This window comes from Daphnia magna, linkage group LG2 (assembly GCF_020631705.1).
Source record: "Daphnia magna isolate NIES linkage group LG2, ASM2063170v1.1, whole genome shotgun sequence".
Lineage (NCBI taxonomy): Eukaryota > Metazoa > Arthropoda > Branchiopoda > Diplostraca > Daphniidae > Daphnia > Daphnia magna.
The window spans coordinates 4,430,249-4,455,294 of NC_059183.1; the positions used below are offsets into that span (position 1 = coordinate 4,430,249).

General features: G+C 38.0%; 7 protein-coding genes across 13 annotated transcripts; 4 read left to right on the plus strand and 3 right to left on the minus strand.

The window, feature by feature from the left end:
- The first annotated feature begins 96 nt into the window (after window positions 1-96).
- Window positions 97-1,664, plus strand: LOC116916410 (uncharacterized protein DDB_G0286299). Its single transcript, XM_032921658.2, has 3 exons — window positions 97-230; window positions 293-469; window positions 537-1,664. The coding sequence occupies exons 1-3, from the start codon at window positions 225-227 to the stop codon at window positions 1,578-1,580; spliced, it is 1,227 nt and encodes a 408-aa protein (XP_032777549.2). The 5' UTR covers window positions 97-224; the 3' UTR covers window positions 1,581-1,664.
- Window positions 1,665-2,349: 685 nt separating this feature from the next.
- On the plus strand, window positions 2,350-3,797 carry LOC116917734 (ATP-dependent (S)-NAD(P)H-hydrate dehydratase). The gene is made up of 3 exons (XM_032923329.2): window positions 2,350-2,510; window positions 2,584-3,543; window positions 3,619-3,797. Exons 1-3 carry the CDS (start codon window positions 2,492-2,494, stop codon window positions 3,690-3,692), a joined length of 1,053 nt encoding a protein of 350 aa, XP_032779220.1. The 5' UTR covers window positions 2,350-2,491; the 3' UTR covers window positions 3,693-3,797.
- A 51-nt stretch (window positions 3,798-3,848) lies between these two features.
- Window positions 3,849-7,707, minus strand: LOC116917733 (protein CLEC16A homolog). Of its 5 annotated transcripts, none has more exons than XM_032923325.2 (17): window positions 7,648-7,707; window positions 7,425-7,514; window positions 7,230-7,358; window positions 7,039-7,172; window positions 6,824-6,972; window positions 6,640-6,744; window positions 6,435-6,559; window positions 6,209-6,375; window positions 5,779-6,150; window positions 5,463-5,719; window positions 5,333-5,398; window positions 5,170-5,265; window positions 4,751-5,110; window positions 4,492-4,664; window positions 4,288-4,427; window positions 3,958-4,220; window positions 3,849-3,891 (listed from the first exon to the last, which is right to left on the minus strand). In XM_032923325.2, the coding sequence occupies exons 2-17, from the start codon at window positions 7,502-7,504 to the stop codon at window positions 3,859-3,861; spliced, it is 2,649 nt and encodes an 882-aa protein (XP_032779216.2). In that variant the 5' UTR covers window positions 7,505-7,514; window positions 7,648-7,707; the 3' UTR covers window positions 3,849-3,858. The 5 variants fall into 5 exon arrangements, with proteins under 5 accessions (XP_032779216.2, XP_032779215.2, XP_032779219.2 ...); XM_032923324.2 differs by having other exon boundaries at window positions 7,615-7,671; XM_032923328.2 differs by lacking the exon at window positions 7,648-7,707 and having other exon boundaries at window positions 4,751-4,902; window positions 4,972-5,110; window positions 7,425-7,641.
- Window positions 7,708-8,495: 788 nt separating this feature from the next.
- On the plus strand, window positions 8,496-9,988 carry LOC116917737 (translocon-associated protein subunit beta). 2 transcript variants are annotated; one of them, XM_045170095.1, is made up of 6 exons: window positions 8,496-8,649; window positions 8,981-9,134; window positions 9,196-9,308; window positions 9,372-9,490; window positions 9,561-9,644; window positions 9,709-9,988. In XM_045170095.1, exons 2-6 carry the CDS (start codon window positions 8,992-8,994, stop codon window positions 9,823-9,825), a joined length of 576 nt encoding a protein of 191 aa, XP_045026030.1. In that variant the 5' UTR covers window positions 8,496-8,649; window positions 8,981-8,991; the 3' UTR covers window positions 9,826-9,988. The 2 variants fall into 2 exon arrangements, with proteins under 2 accessions (XP_045026030.1, XP_032779222.2); XM_032923331.2 differs by having other exon boundaries at window positions 8,571-8,703.
- Window positions 9,989-10,594: 606 nt separating this feature from the next.
- On the plus strand, window positions 10,595-13,501 carry LOC116917896 (transcription initiation factor TFIID subunit 6). Of its 2 annotated transcripts, none has more exons than XM_045170093.1 (11): window positions 10,595-11,123; window positions 11,194-11,347; window positions 11,406-11,556; window positions 11,618-11,750; window positions 11,831-12,010; window positions 12,090-12,324; window positions 12,390-12,538; window positions 12,616-12,781; window positions 12,848-13,008; window positions 13,076-13,201; window positions 13,279-13,501. In XM_045170093.1, exons 1-11 carry the CDS (start codon window positions 10,887-10,889, stop codon window positions 13,375-13,377), a joined length of 1,791 nt encoding a protein of 596 aa, XP_045026028.1. In that variant the 5' UTR covers window positions 10,595-10,886; the 3' UTR covers window positions 13,378-13,501. The 2 variants fall into 2 exon arrangements, with proteins under 2 accessions (XP_045026028.1, XP_045026027.1); XM_045170092.1 differs by having other exon boundaries at window positions 10,596-11,123; window positions 13,264-13,501.
- LOC116917898 (golgin-45) lies at window positions 13,393-17,401 on the minus strand. Its single transcript, XM_045170094.1, has 6 exons — window positions 17,255-17,401; window positions 14,489-15,023; window positions 14,224-14,423; window positions 14,032-14,160; window positions 13,713-13,947; window positions 13,393-13,649 (listed from the first exon to the last, which is right to left on the minus strand). The coding sequence occupies exons 2-6, from the start codon at window positions 14,978-14,980 to the stop codon at window positions 13,497-13,499; spliced, it is 1,209 nt and encodes a 402-aa protein (XP_045026029.1). The 5' UTR covers window positions 14,981-15,023; window positions 17,255-17,401; the 3' UTR covers window positions 13,393-13,496.
- LOC116917899 (centrosomal protein of 19 kDa-like) lies at window positions 15,055-17,241 on the minus strand. The gene has a single exon (XM_032923506.2). It carries the CDS (start codon window positions 15,768-15,770, stop codon window positions 15,249-15,251), a length of 522 nt encoding a protein of 173 aa, XP_032779397.1. The 5' UTR covers window positions 15,771-17,241; the 3' UTR covers window positions 15,055-15,248.
- Window positions 17,402-25,046: the final 7,645 nt, after the last annotated feature.

Genomic DNA, 25,046 nt, shown 5'->3' on the forward strand with positions numbered 1-25,046 from the left:
TGACTTCTTAACTCCACTCTGACAAGGCACGCAAGCATCTGTTGAAAATCCGTTCCCTTTCTCTTATCTCATATACAGGTTCTCGAGATTTCCATGTTATTAAACCCACGCACCTTTGTTGTTAAAAAAGAATGCCATGTATGCAGAGGAACTTTTGAAGCCTTCGTATAAAAAGGGTCGAACGATGAATTCTTTGTTCTTCAATCCCAGTCTCCTTTCGTAGAATGAAGGTACCAGTCAAATAGTTAAGTTGTACTTTGCGATGAATAATTGTTCCAATAACTTTTCACAGATTTGGCTAGCTGTTGTTCTTCTAACTGCCACTGTGTTATCGACCGCAGCTCCAGTTAAAGATGAAGCCAAAGTAGCTAAAGTTTCCACTGGGGTCATTAAAGCTGGCGTTGCAAATTCCACTCTAGCGTCCACTGATATTACTGGAACTGACGAAGATTCCGAAGCTACCGAACCTGTAAGTTGACCTTAAATATTACATGATTTATTGTACTGAAAACAAGAATATTGTGTTTACATGACAGACTCGAATAGCGACAACGGGAGGAAAGGATGAACACGAGAAAGATAAACCAGAGAAAGTTAAACAAAAGGACGATGGGGAGCAGGAGAAAGACGAAAACGAGGAAAATGAAAACGAAGAAAATGAAAATGAAGAAGAAGATTCTGATGAAGGAGAATCAGAAGAAGAAGATTCTGAAGAATCTGAAGGAAAGAAAAGTTTAAAGAACAAAATTACAAAGGTTGAATCTGAGGAAGAAAATAACAATAACAAAGCTGATGCCGCTGAAATCCCGTCTGTCGTCCCAACCCGGTCCAGGCCAGTTGACTCACCCGTTGCAAGTCAGTCACATCAGCCCAACGATGCCCCTCGATCCGGATCCCGCATGTCCAAGTCCGAAAATTCTTTTAGCCCTCCCAAATCTTTCTATGGAACTGCAGGAACACACAACCCGAGATTCGACACCGTTGAAATTTTGACGCAAAAACCTTCGGCCGTTGAGTTCCCATTTTGGCACACACCAGTTGTCCCAGCTAAGCCTTTAAATGAAGAGCGCCCAGTTTCTTCTTCAGTTGAATTTCACCAAACCGAGGAGCGCAAAACTAAACATCCTAAGTGGTTTTTTAATACCCCAAAATCTAAACCTTTTGAGGACTCGTCTACCAAGAAAGAGAGCTCCAAACCCTTTGTTACTGAAAGCCCCATCAATAAACCTTCTGATGTCCAGGTGCCGGCCTGGCCCATTACCAACACCAGGCCTTCTGTAAGGGAATCGTACAACCCTACTATTTTGCAATCGGATCATGGCAACTCTCAATCCAAATGGTTTTTTAATGCGGCTCCAAAATCCTTTGATGAATTTGGTAGGAAGGAAAGCAGGCAACATGCTGACATTGAAAGATCGACGCATAAATCAACTACCGTTCAAGCCGAACCATGGTCTAAACCTGTTATCACATCTCCTATTCCATCGGCGGTCCACGTACCCGTTCACAAAGCTGCTGATGTTTCTCAGCCATCAACGCGCAAAGTTTACCCTAGATGGTTTTTTAATATAAAAAGTTAAACGTAAACTACAATGATTATTTGGCCACAACAAGGAAAAGCGACGTAAAAAACAAAACAAATACACACCTTAATTGTTTTACGATCTTACTTGTTTTACTTTAAGTAAACAGGTGGGTTTAAATTAATGAATTAAATGGTTTAATGTATAAATGGTGTCTGTAGTCTATAACAATACAAATAGTGAGCGTCACCATATAGCGCCATATTGCATAGAAATCGATTGCTTTTCTTGATTTTCCTTCATTAATAATTTTTGCTTGTTATTTAAAAAAAAATAAACGTGTTCTTCAAATATACTCACAAATTCAAGTGTCAAAAAAGAAATAGCGGGGTAAAAACAGTGCAAATTGCTACGTACATTTAGAGAAAGTCACTTCAGACTTGACCTAAAATTTTTGAATTTTGGTCGGATCCGCATGAATGAGATTGATGAGCGGGAGACGGTAACATAACGAGAAACAGCTCCAAGGATAGCGCGACTTTCTTCGTAGATAGAAGGCTCACTCATGGGAGTTTACTTGAAGGTTATTGTTGAATATCCAACGCTGACTTCAACACTTCAACATACCGATACTGTAAAAAAAAATCATAAAAATAGAAAAAAAACTCGATGAGACCTAGCGATTAAAAAAATTAAGAACCGAAAGAAAAACCTATGGTATTTGAGCATGTCATCTGAAAAATAAATAATTAAATAAATAAAAAGCGAAGCAAAGTTGACGTCCGCATGAAGTTTTGCGTTTTAGTTGAAAAAAGATTTCCACGTATCTTTATCGCGTTGTAGACGTTCTTACTGTTGCATCTCCGTAGTTTGTGAATTGTTGTGGAAACGAAGCATGCACGTTGCATACATTATTATTTTTTATTTACATTCTTAATTTGATAATTCCGTGCAGTAGTCAATGATCGATGCATTCAATTAGAAAACGTTAGTGAGCTGAGAATTTCATTTGCAACTAGAAAGCATTTTTTATTTAACAATTGTTTATTTGTTTTGTTAGTGCTTTCATTTCAGGGTATTGGAGCCTTATCCCATTTAAACTGTACAGAAAAGAAATCCTCATTATTGTTTGTGAAACCAACCACAAGTTACTGCAGTCCCCCAACACAAAGTACTATAGCAAGCATGCAAACACTTAGTAAAGAAATCCTACTTCTAGAAATGAAGAAAAGTATTCCAATTCTTAGTAATTCATTACACAAGGGTGAAAGTGGAAGGATTGGAGTTATTGGAGGCAGTTTGGAGTACACAGGAGCACCTTATTTTGCTGCAATTTCCGCCCTCCGTGTTGGTTGTGATCTTGTTCATGTATTTTGCATGAAAGAAGCTGCCCCTGTTATCAAGAGCTATAGCCCTGAACTCATTGTCCATCCATTGCTAGATTCATCAAATGCACTTAAGGCAATTTCTGAATGGTTGCCTCGAATTCATGCCCTTATTATTGGACCAGGCCTTGGTAGAGATGAAGCAACCTTCAAAGTTCTGGGTCCTATTATTAACCATGCAAAGGAACTTAAAATTCCTCTTGTGATAGATGCAGATGGATTATTCTACATCAATAGCAACCACCATATTATTCAAAATTGCACCAATGTGATTCTGACACCAAATACCATAGAGTTCACCAGACTCTATAAAGCCATCATGGGTATAACCATTGATCCTAGTCAACCTGTACAACCTGAAGATGTAGGTGCCTTGGCTAAAAAATTGGGACATGTAACAATTCTCCAAAAAGCAGAAAAAGACATAATAACTAATGGAATTAACATCAACATCTGCGAAAAGATGGGTTCGCCAAGGAGATGCGGTGGACAGGGTGATTTAATGTCTGGGATGTTGGCTACTTTCCTGTACTGGAAGACGCATGACCAATACAGTCATGAAGTCACCCTATCGGCAGCAGCTGCGGCAGCCCATCTTAGCCGAATGATCAATAGAAAAGCTTTCGAAATCCATGGTAATTTTATTTTATTTTCTCTTGTTTACAATTTTTAATTCTAAACCATTTTGCTCAATCAACATTTGCACATAGGTCGTGGAACACTCGCCTCTGACATGATTCCTTATATCCCTGAGTGCTTCAGGTCTTTGTTTAATCAAGAGTAAATATATTTAAGAATGTTTTCGCACGCTGTTAGAAATATTTTGAGTTATGTGTAATATTTTTGTAGAGACAATCAACTATAATACAAAATACGTCCTATGCTGTAATTTATCACCAACCGGTTAGATTGCGTTGATATTAATTTCATCCGGTTTTTAAATTAGTAATCTACAGATTTGCAGCTTGGCCCGCAGAAGAATCCTAGGACCGAAAAGACCGCGTTATTTCCTGAAGTTATTGCAGCGGGTAGAACGAAATAAATTATACTTGTTGATTACTGTTTTGAGAATGGTCCGCTGAAGTAGAGAGCTCCGTGAGGGGTATGGCTTCCTTATTTCCATTTTCTCTCTGAACAGTGGGGTGAGCAGAGGAAGACCGTGGTCGGACGGGTGTATCTGATCTACCTGTTACGGCTAGACCAGGAGCACGGCGGAAACCGATTGGTCTTATGCCAAAGGGGGAAGGGAAGGCAGTTCCGGCAGATGAGAGTCCTAGATTACCAGGCACCCCACGACCCAAAATAGCATTTCCTTCAAAACGGATAGTCAACGGTGTTAATACAAAATTTGTGGAAAAAATTTAAATAAATTGTAACACTTGTACGGGCAATCGAATCCTGTCGCAAAGCATGTAACGTTCCAGGCGGTGGCGAGGACGGAGTAGAGGTATTCACATCCAGTATTTTGCCGATCAAATGCATTTTTCTCTGTCGAGCTTTGATTCTACCTTTACTTAATCTGGAAAAAGCAGAAAAATATCTTCTCACACTGCCTAATAAATGTATGTAGATCACAGACGCACCTTTGTTTGGCAGCCATACATCTGATATGGTCGTCGAAGACAAACCGGGCTGCTAACTGTGGCAATCTGTGTGCAGGACTTCGATCCGAAAGAAACGTCGTCGACGTCGGGGAATTATGGACGGTCACATGCAAACAACGCGAATCATCTTTATCTCCGGTCACTTCAACATCCTAACCAATCCAAGAAACGTTTTTAAATAAGAAAAAAAAAAACAAGAAAAAAAAAAAAGAAAAAAAGCGGTAAGATAACATTATACCTGTAAGAAACCAACAAACTTGGCTACTCCCCAACCAAGTCGTCTAGAATCAGGTTCAACTAGAATCAACTGGATAGGGTCAATAACTAAGAATCGCCGCAGCCTCGTACCCTCTCTGTTAACCACGGTGCACGCAATTAAATCCGAGTTGTCTAAATAAAACAAATAGAAGCCGCTAGTAGGGTATCTTAAAACCGTAAGACCATGAAGTGTCATCTCACTCAAATCAAGAATATCAGATATTTTAATACACTGCTGCACACAGACTAGAGGAAGTTGTGTTTCGACTTCCTCACTGATCGCTAGACTTAAGCGTCGCATCAGCACAAACACTCTTATGGCTCGACGGGCCCTTTCGACCTAGAAAATACTTGGTAAGATTTCACTTTACATATAGAAGTAAAAATACGGCTTCATACTTCTCCGCATGGGAGACGCTTTGTAAATTCGATACCAGTCATCGGTGTTCCAGTAGGAGGAAGTAGGATGGACGAATCTTGCAGAAGGTACTCAACCTAAGAGATATACAATAATATATGTACATTGGATTGAGTAAACCACTTTGTGATTTAACAAGCAAACCTGCAACGGACGCTTGATAATCTCATTGACCTCTGCTTCAAACAATTCGAGAAACATATCTTCCGACTGAAATTTTACTCAATACGAGTTATTACTGGGTATTTTGAAAAACTTTATCTTTTGCACGTACCTTGAAAAAGGTACGAGCCACCATGATGCTTTCTTCTTTAGCCTGTTCCAAGACAGCAAGGTTCTTGTCATCCAGTTCGTGGTGATTCGGTGGATTCGGTATAGCCACTGCAATGAGCAAGTTGATAGCAAGATCAACAGCAACTGGACGAATCTTGCTCGTCATCTGACAGGCAGATGTCAGTAATAGCATAAGTTTCGCAATCAGAATCGACTTCCATTCAGTCGTATTCCAAAAAGGTTGATCTTCATTGACACCTGAATATTTCGTTATTTTGAGTGCATGCGTGCACCATAGCTATTTGACGCTTGTTTACCTCTGTTTTGTCCCATGGCGTAGAGAAGACTGAGTCCAAAAAGAGCCTCATAATCATTTTCAGCCGGATCGAGGCAGTCCAGAATTGTTTCCAAATGAGAAGTCAAGTTACTTGTGCTGTTGGAGCTAACAGCTGTGGAAGATGATATCCGCTGCTCTTTTTCTTCATCAGTGATATTATCTTCGATGGCTACGGAGCTTTCATGATTAAAGCCGCTTGGCATAATCTGGTTTCCTTCGAAATTGATGAGTAACTTAAGAATGGTGACTACTAAAGGCTTGTGATGAATGATGAGGAAAATCTGGCTCAGAAGAAAGAGGGAAACGACTCGGCTAACCATTGGACGGTCTCCACTTTTTGTTTGAACTTGTCCTGAGAAATATATATATATATTTTTTTATTGCGAAAGAGATTGTTTTAGAGGGATTACCTTTATTGAGCGAGTTGATGTACAGGGGGAGTAAAAGGCGTTGGAAGAGCTGTTCAACCAGAACTTCGTTTAAATTGTCAATCGAGAGACAAAGAATATCGTTTACGTAATGTATGTGGTCTAGGTGTTCAGCCACTAAATCTGAAAGTCGACCTCGGCTTTGGTGACTAAAATAGAAGATCATCAATGAAACGAAGTGTGAAATGTAGTTGGTGGGCTAACTTACTCAGCATCAGCACGAACGCAATTGTCCAGTTCCACAATATGATTCCCAATAAACCAAACCAAATTTGAAAAATAAGGGGCAGCCGTTCGATCGCGGATAAAATTGAGCATTGCTTCATCTCCAACCTAATTTAAACAATTTATAAGGCATTAGGAATACGGATCTCTATTAAATTTGACCTAAATTAAGAAGTACTATTGAGTACCTTATAGACGTTCAGCGTTAGTGTCCGAACAGCGATCCGTACCATGCTCTCCGAATGGTTGAAAAACTTTATGGCTTCCGTGTAAAGTGGAAAATCATTTGTGTTCTAGTGGATCACATACATGCATATGTTAGTCCTCTACTTAACAGATATCAACCAAAAAAGCTTTAAATTGGTAAAATACCTCATTAAAAAAGAAGTGAATAGTGTGAACATTCAATTTCAGAGACAATGTCTTCAGAAAAGATATGTAATAAGCCATCACTTCCTCATCAGAGAAATCAAACTTGTGCACTATGATGCAGTTGACATGATTATTTGATAACAAATAATCTATATAAGCATATAATTAAATATTTCTTATTAAAAATTTCATTACAAAAAAGTTAATATACTTACACAAGGATGTTTCGATGCGGATATTCTCAAATAAAATATTCAACGTTTGCAAAAGCTGGACACAAACAAATGATCCACATTTTTGTTTCATTATTCTCAAGAAAAAGGATAGCATATTTTTCTCCAAAAAAAAACTAGAGATAAAATATTGTTAAAAAGGAGTATATAAGTAATACAATAAAGAAGCATACTCAAACACTGAGCTGTCATTTTGGTCTCCCCAGATCAAGATTTCCGTAATTGATCTTAAACTTTCAACCAGCAAACTTCTGTTACTTTCACTTACTGTTTGGTTCTTAATCATGACATTATAGAGGTATCTAAATGCGGCAAACAATGTTAGCATGCAAAAAAATTTCCCAGTTCTGCTTATTATTTCTATTTACTTCAGGTGTTCCAGTGAATGTGGATTTTTGGGCTTCGATCCACTCCCGCCGAACCAGGAACCAGAACGGCTTCGAAACATATCGATTATCCTTAGATTTTGAGCAAAATATTGGATGTTAAAAAACAAATGTCTTCATCAGTGTAAAGATACAAGAATTTTAATTGATTTATTTGCAATGTTTTGTTCACCGATGACCCTGTTATGTTATTAAATGGACGTACACTAGCAGACTACGATTGGTCTTATTAGTTGAGCAGCATTGTGAGTTTTGCTTGATTGTGATGAGATTAGGGCTCGGCCCCGTGTCCAATGGGTAGGTATTTGGGCGAATAGGTAGGTCTTCTCGGCAAAAAAATTGAATCCGGTGGGTAACGGTTCCTAAGACTTTGTGCCCACTACCTACCCGGGTACCATGTGGGTAGCACAATTTCGAAAACCGTTTCCATTAACCGGGTTCAAAACCCGGTTATCCCCGATTTCCTACCCGATTACCCGAGTTTTTCCCTGAAATCAAGTGACGCCCTTTGAATTTCCCGCCACAAAAATTTGTTTTTTGCTTCCCTCCCTTTTAATTTAACTTGGGGCTTTGCAAGCCGCCATTTTCCAAGATGGCGGTGGGTATACCCGGTTTGCCCATCAAATCCGCCCAGCCTACTATCCACTTTGGCAAATAGGCTACCCGGATCGCCCATGGGCGACTATTTTTGGTGATGATCCGCGGGTAACCCGTGTTTTCGAGAACCGGGGCCGAGCCCTAGATGAGATTATTAAAAGTTCAAAAGTCTGTTCTGATCTCTGGTCTGTTCTCGGGTTCTGCTTCTGCTAGAGCCAGTGCTAGATTAATAAGTTGATCCAAAAAGTCGAGTAAAAAATTTAGTACAATTAATATTGGACGATAATTGTTTTTTTAAAGAGTCAGAATGTCAGATCTCAGACTCTCAGGTGCACTTTTAAGTTTAGCTTTTGAATTTTCCTTCACTTTGGCTCTGTTCTAAAAGTACGATTTCAAACTCACTCTATGATTAAAAAATTTTTTTTCATCAGTCTTCATTACTCCTAGTATGAGTAAATACTAAATAGTAATGTAAATTTTCACACGTGCGATGTCGCGTAAGGTGAAAAGAAATATTGCAACGGTTAGTGAGTTGTCAACATTAGTAAGACTGAAAGCCGTATGGTGGCGCGTTGAAACTTCACGTCCTTGTCCAAAAACTTTCAATCCGGTGAGTCTCAATTTCCATTCCTCTCTATTTTGCATTTCCAGATCATCATTCTTGGTATATAAATTTTATTCATAAGTTTTTATAATGTATTTGTTGAAAAGTTAATTCTAAAATATTTTATTACTCTTTACGAGACGAGTAATAAAGCCTCGACAAGATACCCGGCATACGGCGTTCAATATTCGAAGTGGTTGAAAGGATAGTTTGTAATGTAATTTTAGTATTGGCAGTAATTTAAAATAAATTGGTTTGAGCAATGTATGACCGAACATTAAGTGTGGCGCTAAAGTTTTAAATTCATTAAGCTAAAATTTCTGGTTCACTGTTATAGGCCTTTTCACCATGGATAACTGGCTCAAAATCTGCATAGTGGTTGTATTTGCTGTAGCTACAACCGGAAATGAAGAAGCTACCCCTGCCAAGCTACTTTTCTCAAAACAAATTCTTAATAAATACCTTGTTGAAGGAATGGACATTGTTATCAAGTTAGTTGGTGCCAATCATAGTTTTCTAAACTTTTGCTAACACTGCATTTTCTTTTTTCAGATATTCTTTATTCAATGTTGGTGGTACTGCAGCTCTAGATGTTCAAGTTGCTGATAACACTTTTGGTCCACAAGACTTTGAGGTTGTTGGTGGGCAGTTGAAGGTCACAATTGGTAGGTTTCTTTGAATGGTGATTTTTATGGTAGATTTCATGTAAAAATATTTTCTCGATATAGACCGTATTCCTCCTGGTTCTAATGCGACACATGTAGTTGTCATCCGTCCTTCCAAATACGGATATTTTAACTTCACCGCGGCTGAGGTTTCCTACTTACCTAGCGAAGATGCTGCCGAGGTAAAAGGAATAATGTTTTTTTTTCTTCTCCAAAGAGGAAAAGTAGTAATAAAAATTAATTTTTTCCTAGGCACTTGTTGGTCTTTCCAGTGAACCTGGACAGGGCGCTATTGTTCCATTCAAAGAATACGACCGAAAGTTCTCTCCTCATCTGGTAGTTATTGAGTTATGCTTATTTTGTAGAAACATGGTATTAACTGATTGGTTTTATTCATTAGTTGGATTGGCTATCCTTCGCTGTCATGTCGATGCCTTCTTTGGTGCTTCCTTACGCATTGTGGTACTCCTCAAAAACCAAATACGAAGCTATTATGACACAGAAAAAAGACAAATAAGAAATCAATGGGCAAGTGTCAATTTGTGTCTGTGAAGTAATAATAACCCTCCATTCTGCTAAACATTGTGTTCTCGATGAGGCAGTAAATTACCATGTTTCTGTTAAGGAAATTGAACAGAGGGTTTTACGGGTGCAAACAGTAATAAACTGTTTTATCCTGATCGCGTTCTTTTGCATCCAAACAAGCATATTCTTCTTTTTGGTTATCTCTTCGTTGTTGAAACGTGAAATACTGATGTTGGCTATAGGAAATAACTTGCTGGGAAACAGTAATCTTTTTTAGAAAGCGGATGGCATTTAAAATTGGCACGCATTTGGTATCAAGCTTCTTTAGTGAAATAGGAAAGGCAAACGTAAAGACGGATTTCGTCAAATAGAAGGTAATGCTAGCTGCAAAGACGAAAAACAATCTGCGGACCCAATCGTGATAAGGTAATAGAATACTGGAAGTCCCTCGAAATTGGCAAAGGCAAATAACGTCATAAGAAAAGGAAAGCAAAGATTACGCTAGAATGCTTAAAACAATATTGCCCATATTTTTTTATTACTGTTTTATTTGATTGAGGAACTGGAAATAAACTAGTCAAGAATCAGCGTGTTAAAACTTGAAAAGTAAATTGGTTTCCGGAAAAGTTTCATTTTCTCTCTTCGCTGTACTTTGACGCAACCTGTAATATTAGCTGCATTTTTATTTCTGATGTCTGACATCTCTGGTCTGAAACCGATCCACGATCCACGAAACCCCGATCCCGATCGCTAATCGCTATGTCGGCAGTCGGCTTTCGCCTATGTCAGAGTCATAGATTAGATGGTCAAACTACTCCTGTACGCAAAAATAGTTTATAGATCATGCTCTGAGTCTCTGACTCTGCTAGTGGCTAACTGGATATGACGTCAAATTATCTGTTGAGCAATAATAAAATTAGTGCATCCGTAAATTTGTTTGCATTGGCCTACTGTCAAATATTGTGTTTACAAGCTGGAATTCAAGAAGTGGACATAACCATAACGTGACATATTTGTACCATTTATGCAGTTATAGATTAATATTGATTTAAAATGAGTGAATATGAAGCTACCGGTAGTCTCAATCTGCCTACTGAATCCATGAAAATCATGGCAGAGAGTGTAGGTGTAGCTGGTCTTTCAGATTCGGCTGCCAAGGAACTGGCCGATGAAATAAATTTCCGGTTAAAGACGGTCATCCAAGATGCAACCAAATTTATGCACCATGGGAAAAGAAAAAGACTCTCCACAATGGATATTGACCATGCTCTAAAAATTAAAAACATAGAGGTAAACCCTTCAAATAGTGAAATATTTCTTTTGACTCACATGTTCTTGTGTATATTGTACCTTTGTTTAGCCTCTGTATGGATTTTCAAATCCAGACCATATTCCATTTCGGTTTGCAAGTGGTGGAGGTCGTGAACTGCATTTCCTTGAGGATAAAGAACTGGACATTGCTGATATCATTGGTGGTTCATTACCAAAACTACCATTAGATGTTGCTCTGAGAGGTATGCATTAGTATATACTTTAAAAATGTCAGATACTTAATTCAGAGTCATATTTTAGCCCATTGGCTCAGTATTGATGGAATTCAGCCAGCAGTTCCAGAAAATCCCCCTTCACTTTCCAAAGATCAACAACGACTGGAGAGCTCTGACCCTGTGTCTAAACTAGCCAAAATTGGAGACAAAACCCAGAAAAAATCTACAACTCTCACGTACATAGTGGAAACTTTTACCCATTTCAATTGTTACCTCATGTTTTATTTGTATTTTTAGTGCAACTAACAAACCAAAAACAGAAACTGTCCAAGTTAAACAGCTTACAGCACACGAATTATCTGTCGAACAACAACTGTACTATAAAGAAATTACCGAGGCGTGTGTTGGATCTGATGAAGCAAGAAGAGCTGTAAGCACTACAAAACTATGTTTACCCTTTCATTTGTTTGGTGTAAAGCCATACCTACCATTTTGTTTATCCATGAATAGGAAGCTTTCCAAAGTTTGGCTTCAGATCCTGGATTACATCAAATGCTACCCCGCCTTTGTACCTTTATTGCCGAAGGCGTACGAGTTAACGTTGTCCAAAACAATTTGGCTCCTCTCATCTACCTGATGCGCATGGTTAAAGCATTACTTTCAAACCAAACGCTTTATCTTGAAAAATACGTGAGTCGCTTTTCGTTCATTTATTATTTTCTTAAAAGATTCCATCATTGTTGTTTGTTTTCGCCTTTGCTCAATGTAGCTCCATGAGCTTGTTCCTGCCGTAACATCTTGCATGGTTAGCAAACAACTTTGCCTTCGTCCGGAAGTGGACAATCACTGGGCGTTGCGAGACTTTTCGTCTCGTCTTATTGCACAAATTTGCAAAAATTACCACACCACCACCAACAATTGCCAGACCCGTGTCACACGGTTGTTCTGTCGAGCATTGGCCAATGATAAAATGCCTTTGGCATCGTTTTACGGAGCCCTTGTTGGTAAAACTGATCTTCAAAGATAAATTCCATCAACAAACAAATCCAACATTATCTTTTAACTGCAGGATTATCTGAGCTGGGAACAGAAGTGATCAAGGCCTTTATTATTCCTAAAATACGTGCGATAGGTGAACGAATCGAGCCCTACTTGGATGGAACAGGCCAAGCAAATGCCGATCGGATAGCAGCTTCTCACATCAAACAGTTGACGATCGTAAGTTCCTTGAGAAGAGTAAACAATCTATTGCCAAGTTCCTCTCTAATAGCTTTTTTTCTCATTTTAACATACAGAAAGTCATGGTACCTATATTGAAAGTAACCCGTCAGCCGCCTGACAACGTTGATGACTATCGTCAAGAATTTGGGTACCTTGGTCCGGCACTTCACGGTGCCGTAAACAGAGCGAGATCGCAGACTACAACGACAGCGTCCTCGGGTGTGATTTCATCAGCTGCAGGTAAAAGTATCCTTTCATGACATAAAATTTTACGTGCAATGACATTTATTTATTTATTTTATACAGCTGGCAGCCTGGGATTATCTGCTGGACGTGGCACTATCGTGATGGGCGGAGCCTCTGGCTCGGCAACGACTTCGCGGAATCAGAGTAGCGTTGTCGCGAATGCCGCTAGCAATCCTACTAAATACATGTTTGTGACTTCTAGACCATCAACACCAGTTCAGGTATTTTTTACTTGAATTAGATCCAGCTAATCATCGATACCTTATCCTACTACGTGGATGAACATAGGTGACAGCTCCTCAGACCACTCAGGTCGTCAAGTTAGTTTCGGGCGCTGGACAGGCCAGTAAGCAGACCGTTATGGCGACCAATCAACCGAAATACGTGATGGTTAACAGCAGCCAAATTGTTCGGGTAAAGTGACATTTTTTTTCGTTAAAAATCATTGGGAATGATCAGTATTTGAACTTGCTTAGGACGTCGGAAATAAGGCACCCATAAAAATGGAAGGCGCTGAAGGGACACCAGAAGTCAAAATGGAATCGTCGGTGGTAATTAAGACGGAAAATATTACCATTCTCGACGATTAACGAGAGGAAAGGAGGAACGATGAAGTATCTTTAATTTGTTGCTTATAATCGATTGATTCAAATAAAATCTCAAAGAGTAGTCGAAACTGACAAGGGATAATAATACAAGTTGTTGCGTCTTAAATAACGTGAACTTGTCCGGTGCAATGGGCGCAGCAAGTATAAAACGATTTGTTCATGGAGCGACGGGCAAGGGCAGCCACGTGATGAGCTGTGAGGTCATTCGCTAATTCTGACATTTTGCAAGTTCCAACCGGATCTTCCGTCAAAACCTGAAAAGTTAATTGACTAGTAGCTGTGTGCGCTGTAAGTACGAGAAGGAGAAGAAAACATACCTCTTTCGCTGCAAGCTGGGCAGGAGACAGTTTCGCTGCAATAGAAGGAGCCATAGAACGGGCTTCTTCATCTCCTCTCACCTGAGTATAGGTCCCCAATAAACGTTTTGTTAGGCTTTCAACAAGTCTCAATATAGACGCGCTTCCCTCGATCACGTCGTAGGCCACCAGTTCCGGGGTCTTATGACTCGAGGTTCCAGCAGGATGGAAGGCATTATTTAAGGCCGTCAAACGACTAGGTGCGGAGAAGAAATTTTAATAAAAGGGATAATATTTCGAAAATGTTTGAAGTACTAATGTTAAAGACGGTGCATCATACTTGTATGTTTGATTTTGGTGATTCTGAATGGAATTCATTTCGTCTAGCAGTCCTTGAATACATAGCTGAAGATTATTGTTACGGGTGCAAAGGGCAGCTTTCCATTTGGTTAGCTCGTCAATAATGACACTACATTTTGACAGGTAACAAAACTTAAAAATTATTATTAGAAATAAATCAGAAAAAACATACCTTGAAGCCAAGAATTTGCTTCGCCATATATCCGCTTCGATTGATAGTTTTTCTTTTTGCTCGAAATCTAATGCTATTTTCTCGACGTATTGCTTGATATCGTCACCAAGTTTCAACTTGTCTTCCGTCAAAAAGTGAACTCGTGCTTCCATATCTTCTCCGACACTGGCTACAAGTAATCGCTTCAACTCTGCGTTAACCTGGATGTAAAAGGAGCTTAGGATGAATTCTTTTTCAAGAATGTGAGAAGAAAATAAATACATACCCTGGACTGAATTGCCACCTGTGCTTCCAGTTCTTCTTTCTCTTTCACAATTTTATCATGATATTTTTGACAGACCATACCACTGACATGAGGGTCAAAATCCTTCTGTTTCCTTGTTCTTTGAGTATTATTATCTATTGAATTTGTTAATTCTTTCTTGCTGATCTTCTTTTGGTGTGGAACAATTGGTTTGACTGCTGCCTTGTACGGCTCGTAAGGTACAAACTTGGCCTTCTTGTTTTCCATGGAAGAATTGGCGCTCTTGGGTTTCACTCCTGAAAGATTCGCTATGGGTACAAGACTGATGATTCTCTCTGCTGGTGGTGAAGATTTTTGGGGCAATAAGCTGAGTTTTTCCATGGCGTTTGTTGGAAAGGCACTTTTGACATCAGAGGTAATTGGGTTGTCCATTGCTTCCATTCCATCACCTTCCGTCCGAGGACAGGATGTAGCGATCAAATTTGATTTATTATTGATGCTGTTATTCTCCATTTTTTCGGAATGCTTCCTCAGGTACGATGCGAAAAGTTTGGAACTGAAAATTTAATACTGTAAAATAGAACTAGTCTTGGAATAAACCTGTTGTATTTACTGTGATGAATATTACACACACTACGTTGTAATTATTTCGCCAGACTACCGTCATAAAATTGAGATGACGTGGTCAATATATTTTTTTTTTTCGTTCTTGATTGTTTTGACATGTAGCTAGAATGATCTCTGACACCGTTGCCAAGTTACTGAGCCCGTTCATACGAAACTAATTTGCATCATTCTCTTCCTCATCCCAATCAGACGGACCAACGGGTCGATGAAATGTGACTTGCTTATCGTATACAAATCTTGGATCTAAAGAGCTGACGGCATTGTTGAGGAACGTCAATTCCATGAGCTCCTTCTGCCGTTTTAATTCCGATTCAGAAACAGCATTCAGGTCACGCTCCTTATCAACAGTGAAATGTTCTGTTACTTTATCTATCGCCTCTTTGATGGTCAGTCCGATCAACACTTGCTGAGCGATCGAGATCAGTTTGGTCAATACCACTGCAGGCACACTAGCCAAATACGTCATGTGACGTAATTTAAATTCTTCGGCTCGACAACGCGGATCAGCTGTAGGCTTGAGGCTCCTAATTGGCATGGATCTCTTTCTCACCTTAACTCCATCTTCGTAAAGTAGAATTAAACTCAAAGGTTCAAGTCTAAGCCCAATCTTTCTAGGATGGATAACACGACCGACCGTTTTACTAGCGACCCACTGACGTTCCGATGACGCCATCATTGGCGAGAATACTCGTTTATACTTTCCTCGTGTGTGACTCACGATGACTGTAAAAAGGCGAGCCCGGCGGTTGCCATGGGCAACGGGTGAGTTATACAAACAAAAAAACCGACTGCCATGTCCATAAATCGTGATCTTGACGATGCAAGTCGACGTCGGGAGAAGCTAAAAGTTATATGTACGGAAAACCGTCAATTACTCTAACACACAGCCCAAATTGAATTAAAAGAAATATATATATTTAAGACGCAATGTGGGGGAATCGGTAAACCCGTTAACCAACTCTTGAGACTGCTTATCTTTAGACGAAGAAAAAGCAAAAGGGCGTTGCACCGAGAAAGCCTTTAAACGAAAATATGTGAATATACAAAAGAATGGAAGCAGCACACTGTTGAATGAGCAGCTTATATTGTAAATATACTTGGATATCTCTCTCTCTCTCTCTCTCTCTCTATGGGCAGAAGAGCGTGCAGCCTCTAATGAATAATTCAATAAGTTCAGGCGGGGGGGAAGCCGGTGGCTGCGGATCTAATTGATCAGGAGGGGGGAAAAAGGAGTACGCGTGAATCAACCCGGTTGGAAGGGCTGAGACAGTCAGACGAGACATTATTATGTCAGTGGAAAGACTATAGACCGCCCATCAGCTAAAAAGATCTGCCCCTGTCTCGGTGGATTGACTCTTTTTATGCCCCCCTTTATTCCTCCCCCCCTGTTTGATAGCTCCTTTCGTGCAGTGTACTCTATAGCTTGTTTTTCTAGTATATAGTATACTATATAGCTGTCTGTCTGTAACACGTTTTTTGCAGACACGCAAATCTTCAAAAGACAAACGAATGTATGCATTGGACTTGAATCCAGTTTAAGTTTTATTTTTATTCTGTACTATGGATATTATCATAGGAACGTATCTGTCCCCTATATGTCTAGCCCCCGTATGTAATTATACGTATGCTGTGAAGCGGGGAGAAACTTTTTTGGCCGCAACAGACATAAAGTTTCGTGTAGGAGAGGGTAGGATGTTGGGGTAGCGTGAGCAACTCCGCCCTTTTTTTTCTGTCTATATCTACACTATGTTGAAAATATTGTGACAGGAACGCAAATGAGTTGGAGCTTCTTCATCAACGAGTCGGGACGCGTGACTTGATCTATTTCAAATGTCTATACGGGTACTTTAATTCATTTGGATTTAAATGCATGTGTCTAGTTTTAGCTAAACGATGAGGAGGTAAAGACTGATAAGGGAAGCAGCCTGTTGTTTATGGATGTACGTGCTCGATCGTGAGAAAGGGATGTTGAATCAATTGCATCCAGATATACAAAAGTTGACTAAATGAATATGCAAGGGAAAAACAAATTTGTTGAGAGGAAAAGTTTAAGCAGCTTTTGGGCATATACTGTACAAACAGAGCAGTTTACGATTATGTGTTCAAACGTTTTACTAGGGACAGAGAAATAACTTCGTGCCTTTGCATAAAACGACTTACCTAAAGTGCTACGTGGGTGTCAACTATTCAAAGCATCCATTTAAGTCTATTGGGAAATGTAAATCCATAACCAAACGATAATAAAGCCCTGCATTATCAGATTGGTTTTGACCACAAGAGCTTTTCTTTAAAGCACTGCAAAAATATGGCGACTCTTAAACTTTAAAGCAGACGACGCTAAATTCGGACTCTTATTTTCCTTGCTCGCGTTGAGTGCATATCTTGCGTAAACTCTTCACTGTTTTGCAGTAAATAAATAAAAATAAAAAAATAAAAAAATCGTGTGCTCTTGGATCGAGGCGGGTCCATTTATCTATAGATAGCGCTATGAGCAATAAAAGGTTAACGAGCCAACAAGCGCAGTCGATATTTTATGTACACCAGACAAATTACATTTGGCTGGTGCTATGGCTGCAGTGGCAACGATCGTTGTCAAATTGCTTTACGTGTATGGTCGTATTTATAACAGTAAAAGTTTGCTTAGATTTCCTGAAACTGCCACATCTCAACCATTTTGATTGCGTAAATGTAACCTTTGCTGCCACACAGATTAAGATATGGTCGTCATTTAATCCAGTTGGTTAATATTTCAGCGAGGGATAAATGTTGATAAAAACCTGTAACACTGCCCTCTAGTGGCTGACATTTAAAATTGTTTATCAATTATAATTAATCAAATTAAATTGCTAGTATATAGAAGTTGGCTTATTTTAAATTAAGGGTGATTTATGAATCCTTCGTGTTATTTGTATATTATACTTGAATAGGCGCAGTCGTGGATAACTTTTTTTCGCGTGACTGACGCAAATTTTGTTGTTGCTCCCCATTGGGGAATCGCCAACGTTTAGGCCTATCTTAAAGCATATTTCAATGGAGAGCTAAATTTTAAGATGATTATGGGCTGTAGCGATCATTATCGCCATTTACTTCTCGTGCATTAAAAAAATTACATTATATTTTCCTTATAGGGAAGGTTACCTTGCCTCCATAGAGTACGGGGGATGGGTATGCTTTTTTCATTTGCATTTTTCCCTACTGTATTCTCACTTTTTCCTGTGGATTTCTGCTTTAAAAAAATTAAGTAAAACAAAACAAAAAACATTCAAGGACATAGCTTTCTTACCCACCCCATCAACTCTTGAAAACACTTAGAAAGAAAAGAAAAATTTAAATAGTTTTTCTAAATATCATTTTTTTCCCCTCAAGGATACGTATTTGGACAATATTTAGGTAAACTTTACGTCTAGACCTTCATATACTGTATGACCTATGTTTATATAATATACTCTACTTGTTTAACATGCTGACTCATCTTGCTCTGCCTGTATAGTTACTTGATACGTAGACGCATAGCCACTATTTTCTTTTTTCTGCTCCTGTATAAATGTAAGGGAAACCTAAGACTTGACGTGTTGTATCAAACAAAAGAAGTACACGTATGATTTTATCGTAACCTTAAAGAGGTTTGCAGTACACCAAAATTTACATGTGAACCACACAGGAAAGACTGCTGGGGAGGGGTTCAAAGAATTTGCATTTTTAACTTTTCGTTTTGTAATTTTTTTTGTTTTGCCCAATGTTTGACAGTGCATCGATATACAATCTGAACATAAATCCCACACACGATGCGTGACACTATTTTATTTGAATTTTTCCGTTTCGTTACACAAACTCGTCTATATAGACGATGACTATGACCTTTTCGTACCTTTATTATACATATGGCTTGAGGGAGAGGCAGCACTTTGTGCCGATGTGTGTTGCTATTGCCAGAGCATCTAATTCCTGATGCTATATTAAGGTCGTTGAATATACAATTTAATTGGATGTGTTACATAAAAGGTGCTCTCTGTTGCACAACTGCCTTTTTTTGTTTTGAGTTGCTATGCAGCTCATCTGTACTCTATTCAAATGGATATCACAAGCGTCTATACGAGCAGGCAAATTTTTGGCTATTATATTACACGAGCTTCTATAAATTCGATCGATCATTGATTGTGTTGCGCATAGCAGATGTTGGGTACATCATTTATTACGTATACAGAAGAACATTATCAAGTATTATGGGTTAATATAACGATCAGATATTGATGTCTGAAAAAGAGTTGTATTAGTACAAATGCTACGAGCTTCAAGTTCATAAAAAAATTTATATTAATTAACGTTTCTTTTTAATAATGTAAATAGAAAGTTGTATGACATGAAAAAATAACATCTGATCCGAAAACAGAAAATGCAGTGCAACTCGCCATCTGTTCGGCCTGGATTTTTGGACGTAATCGGTCAACGCCCTTTATGGTGGGGATGTCAGCAAATGGATGCTGATGCCCAAATATTGTTGGTAGATAACAAAACATGGACAAAACGTAATTATCCGCGTATAATTATGCTTCACAGATATAGTATAAAAAATGATGCTGATAAAATTATAGTTGCCTTAATCGTAATAACTATTTAGAAACAAAAAGGAAAAACTGGTTTTTGTATATATAAATGTTACACCATTTTCGGAAAGGATGGGCGTTGCAGCGCTTTTCCTTAAAAAAAAACGCAATACATTAAGGGCGTATAGACATGATTTTTAGCTGTCTAATAAACTATTCATTTGTTTGGCCAATAATGTAATAAAAGTTAACGTCTTTATGTGCTGAGAAACCGGTTGGAATATAGCGCAGTGTTTCTACTTTGGGGGATGAAGCAAGAGTCTTGAGGGATTCTGATACAAACACAACAGATAATAAGGAAACATTTGTTGTTGTTTTGTTTTTTTGTAAACAGAACGAACGAGATAAAAATGTTCCAACGTTCATGTTTAAATTCAATTTTATATTCAATCTGGTTTGCAAAGTGTTTATGGAAGGCACAACAATGATAACAACGCAGCGTAAAATATATTGTAAAAATCTCGAGCTATACATGCATGTAGGAGAGGGAGAGAAACTGAATTTGCATGGCGAGTTAAAGTTTTTTCTGTAGATTTTTGTGTATTAGATCGAATTATATAGAGCCGATTGTGTACACATATAAAGAGACTCGACATAGGGAGTTGTCATATTCACATGACTGCCTCTTATATATACAGAATGTGGGGGATGAAAAAATCGATAAGATATGAATATTTACATAAGCGCCCCTTTTTTTTAGTTTGAAACGGTTTTTCTTTTTTAGATTTTTTCATCTTTGGTTCGTGTAGATTTGATCGCTTTCAAAGTAATTGTACAATTTACGTGAAAAATATTCCTTTATTAGATAATGGGTTGAACGCAAATAAATCAAACGTATAACATAAATTGGTTTTCCTTTGTAATTTATTTACACAAGCTTCAATCAAAAAGTAGCAGATTGTATAGACATTGATCCAATATATGCCGAGAATTGTGCATCATATGAAAGGTCCTCCTATAGTTAAATATACTTCTTAGAAAATCTACAAGCTTTCACATCTGTAAGATTGTTAAGGCATTAGAGCACAACAGCGCATTTCTTATATCTAATGCCATTGATGGATATGATTGACGTTATATGAATAGGTTTTTGTATATTTTATCGCTAAATATAGACAAAAATAACATGACAGCAATATAAGACAAATAACACGTCCAACCAATAACTTGTTGATGAACGGATGTTGTGCTGGACACGCAAAAGCCTTCAGGGAATAATGCCTGAAGGGTGCCAGCTATTTCTAATAAAGCACTAATATATCTAGGCCTAGTCTAAATCAACTCTACATCTATAGAGTTTAATATATTTATTATGTTTATATTCAGTTATCTTTCCCACTACAAAAGATCACCTAAATAAATCGTTAAGCTAAACAAAAATGTCTTCAACGAGTCCAAGAACGTCAATCAAAAACTTGAAACATATAGACCTAGGTTAGATTTATTTAGTCTTATAGCTATATACAATAGATAAGAAATGAACTAAATTTTATAGGACAGCAGATGTGTAATAGGCTACAGGAAAAAGTTTTGCAGCATGTGTCGTGCATAACTTAATGTCTATAGACCCTACTCTAAACACGTATATAAACGTAGAGAACTGTGTATAGAACCCCTTAAATATCAGTAGTGGGACGCGTCTCTTGAGCACAGTCCTGCAATACTTTTGGATTCTACTCGTGAATTGTCGGACGGATATAGACAGACTTTTTGGGTGGGGGAGCAAACTCACGGGGACACACAATATATAGTATCTAGCAAAACTTTGGCCAAGTAAGGGGACGAATATCACGCTTCATTTGCATATCATGTACAACCAAGCGTGCCTCTAGGCTATATACACACACGGCAGACATCTTAATAGGTTATACTATATACAAGTCTACAGCGGCTGTTGACTATTATTGTGGCTTTAATGTCTCTGATTGTGCGACAGCAGGCGAAACGGCAAGTTATTGGATCAATCATTTAAATTCGTCAAGAGTGCGGAGACCATTTATTTAAATGTATATATCTACAATAATATTCAACTAGGCTACTATTAGATTCCAGATGGAATAAAATTGAATCGTGTCTATTTTGACAATTTCTTTTCGTATAGTTTGGTGCATATAACACAAGAAAACTGATGCGTGGAATCTTATATTGCTTCATTGTTATTCTTCGTTCGTGTTTCCCGATTCTTCTTCCTTTTTTTTGTAATTTCCAAGTTGTTTTTACTTCTCATTATTGGCGGCAGCAGTTGTACCCCTTTTCTACCCAGAATTTAGTGCTTCTCTAAAATATACTTCAGACTAAATTCTATTCAATATTTCAATTCAAAGTCACCCACTCATTGCCCACAAGAGTTCCCGATTCACAGAATAATATTTTGCATATATTAGTACGCACCATAGATTCAGATATATATCGTCAGTGACTTTTTTCTTTAATATCCAAAAACAAATTCATCAAATAATATTGTACGAAAAAAAAAGGCGACCCCGATAACAAAAGAGACTTTATTATAAGAGCGTCTGCTGCAAGGGCTTTTTATTGATCCCTGTGCAATGGGCCTGACGATGTCCCTCGCTCCTTATATTCTGTGTGTTATAGAGCACAGCATGGAGAGACATTTAACCCTGCAGCAGGAGGGGAGGACAACGACTATATATATGTATATATATGGAAAATGGTTTTTGCAAGAAAAAAAAAGGGGGAAAGCACTTAACTGAACATAGTAAATATGCATGAGATATTCTGAACGATATCGAACGCGTTTTTTGTTTTAACCTTTTGCCTGCAGTCTAAATTGATGTTGTATGCAACAACATGAAAAAAAAAACGGGTGTTGTATTTTGTTAAATGAAGAAAATCGTTCTTTTTTAGATCGTCTATTTTTGTTTATTAAACAAAATGAGGAGTTTATACAAAAGGATTTTGATAAATCGATCTTGGAAAAAGAACCCCTTTAAAAAAAAATACTTGAGATTAAAAAAAAAACTGTGTGGTGTGGCTTCTAAGCTCCTCTCTGCGGCCTAATAATAATAAAGCGATTTTTATTCTATAAGGCTATTAATCCACGAATAAATCCCCTCTGTATTTATGCTGCGTAGGATATAGATGTGTTAATAAACGAATCTGGGCTAGAATATATATGCCAATGATTGATAGTTTATTATACATTTTCATCTATGATATCAGTATATATCATCATAGCTTAAGATTTTTAATCTAAAGATTTCTTTATAAGAGTCTACATATAGGCTGCTGAAATATTCGCAATATCCCCAATGCTTTATCGGCCATCTCTTTAAGACTGGCTTTGTGTATATATAAAAGTCATTGGACTCTCATTATGTTGCCTTTATTATCCCAGTCTACCTCGTAATATATGCACACAGCCTATCAATGTTAAATGATGATTTATGTAGATGCCTGCGCAAAAATAATAAAGAGACGTGAAATGGGATGTGGTATACTACTAGACCTATACTCTCTTTGTTGCTTTCGGTCTGCACACGAATAACACAAACAAATGCCGCATTTAACAAAGAGACTCAAATTTGATCCTGGCCTTAGTCTCATTTATTCAGTGATTCTACATGAAATCAGCCTGCAGCAATTGTCGAGCATATATATCCATCACGCATAATGATATATAAACTTGTATAGGGACCGCACCATTTTTACTCTCATTTGCAAGAGCGTGGAAATCATTTAGATAGACTAGAGCGTGGTTTATACGTAATATTCAGGAGCTTTTTGCTAAAACTTTGTGTATAGTTGATTCATTTGATGATGCTATTCCAACATTGCCTATTATATGACACGAAGCGACTGTTTATGATGGCCCATGTATGTGATGATGAACGTGACTTGTGGCTAGACAGGCTCATTAGCAACTAAAAATAGGTTGCTTATAGCCTATGTGATGGCATTTAGTTACAGTTGCTAACGACGAAACATTTATTGTATACCCTGTGGCTTCTAAAAATCTAATAAAAAAGACTCGAGTCCTAAATATCTTGGCGTTTAATTAAATTAAAACCTTTTTTTAAATATCTGTATTGCTAGATTGGATGCATTTACCGGATTTTAGCCCAACATTTGCCGCTATATGGTCGCCATTATTTGTAAATTCCCTCGCATTTGTCTTGATATCCTGAAAAGATCTATAGTTCACTTAAATTAATTGCATTTTTGAACTTGCGGTTTTCACGTATAGACGACGACGTATATATCATAAAAAAAGCAGCAAACCTCAGGATAAATAGTCAAATTTGATTAGAGCCATATATATATAGCCTACCATTAGACAAAACTTGCAGTTTTCAACCTCTAGGTATCGATCGCTAAGCAACCCCTCCTTTTCTTTTGGCCCTATCTGTATAGACATATGGTATAAGGAAGCTCATTTTGATCGTATCGGATATGTGTGTAATGTAATGTGCTTCATTCTCGCCATCCATCAGACATGTATAATACATGAACTCCGCAGTTGGTGCGTGCAAAAAACGTTGTCAGCCACGCCCTTTGTTTTTATATGAAAAAAAACGTCCCCTTTTTTTTTATTAGATTCTCTACGAGACACGATTTTCCCCTCTACGAAATTTAGTTGCTCCCTATTTCTGTCTAGTTTGATTTGTATATATAACATATACACATCTGAAAACCACAATTTTCTTTTGGTCTTTGTAAAATAAGCAATACATTCTTCCCCCTTCAATCTTTGAATCTGTGCTGCCTCAACTCTCTATATATTTAATAGATCGCGTTAACCAATGAGCCTTTTCGTCCCAAGTCTATATAGTTTTGGTGGCTGTATCTTTGTCGTCAATCGTTGAGCAATTCCCGCGACCAAACGTATATATACAGCACACACGTTCTTTTATATATATATTGTTCCCGTGCATCATATTCAAAAGATATGGTTTCCTACAGATAGACCACCGACCAACGGACTGTATAGGCTAAACATGTATCTATCGTTTGATTTTATCAAGAGATTCTTTCCTATATATACAGTATTTCTTTATGTGTCTCCCCCAGAGTCTGCATGAATATTTGATTCTAAGTTGTATCTCTTGTTGCTGTCTGTGTGATTACACCACATTGACACGTGAACATTTCAAATGACCGTTGAAGGGAAAAGGAGACCTTCATTTGGTGTTTGACTTTCCAAAGTTTCTGATGTTTCATTAGAGAAACCAGCAAAGACTTTATGTTAAAGTATGTATTCGTATATGAGCTTTTCGCTTACATAGCCAGCAGGATTTCGAAAGGGGTGAGAAAGTCACGAAGTTGGCCATCAACTTTTCGTGGCCATTGTCGTAAATTTGTCGTCGACGAAATGAAAATCCATAAAA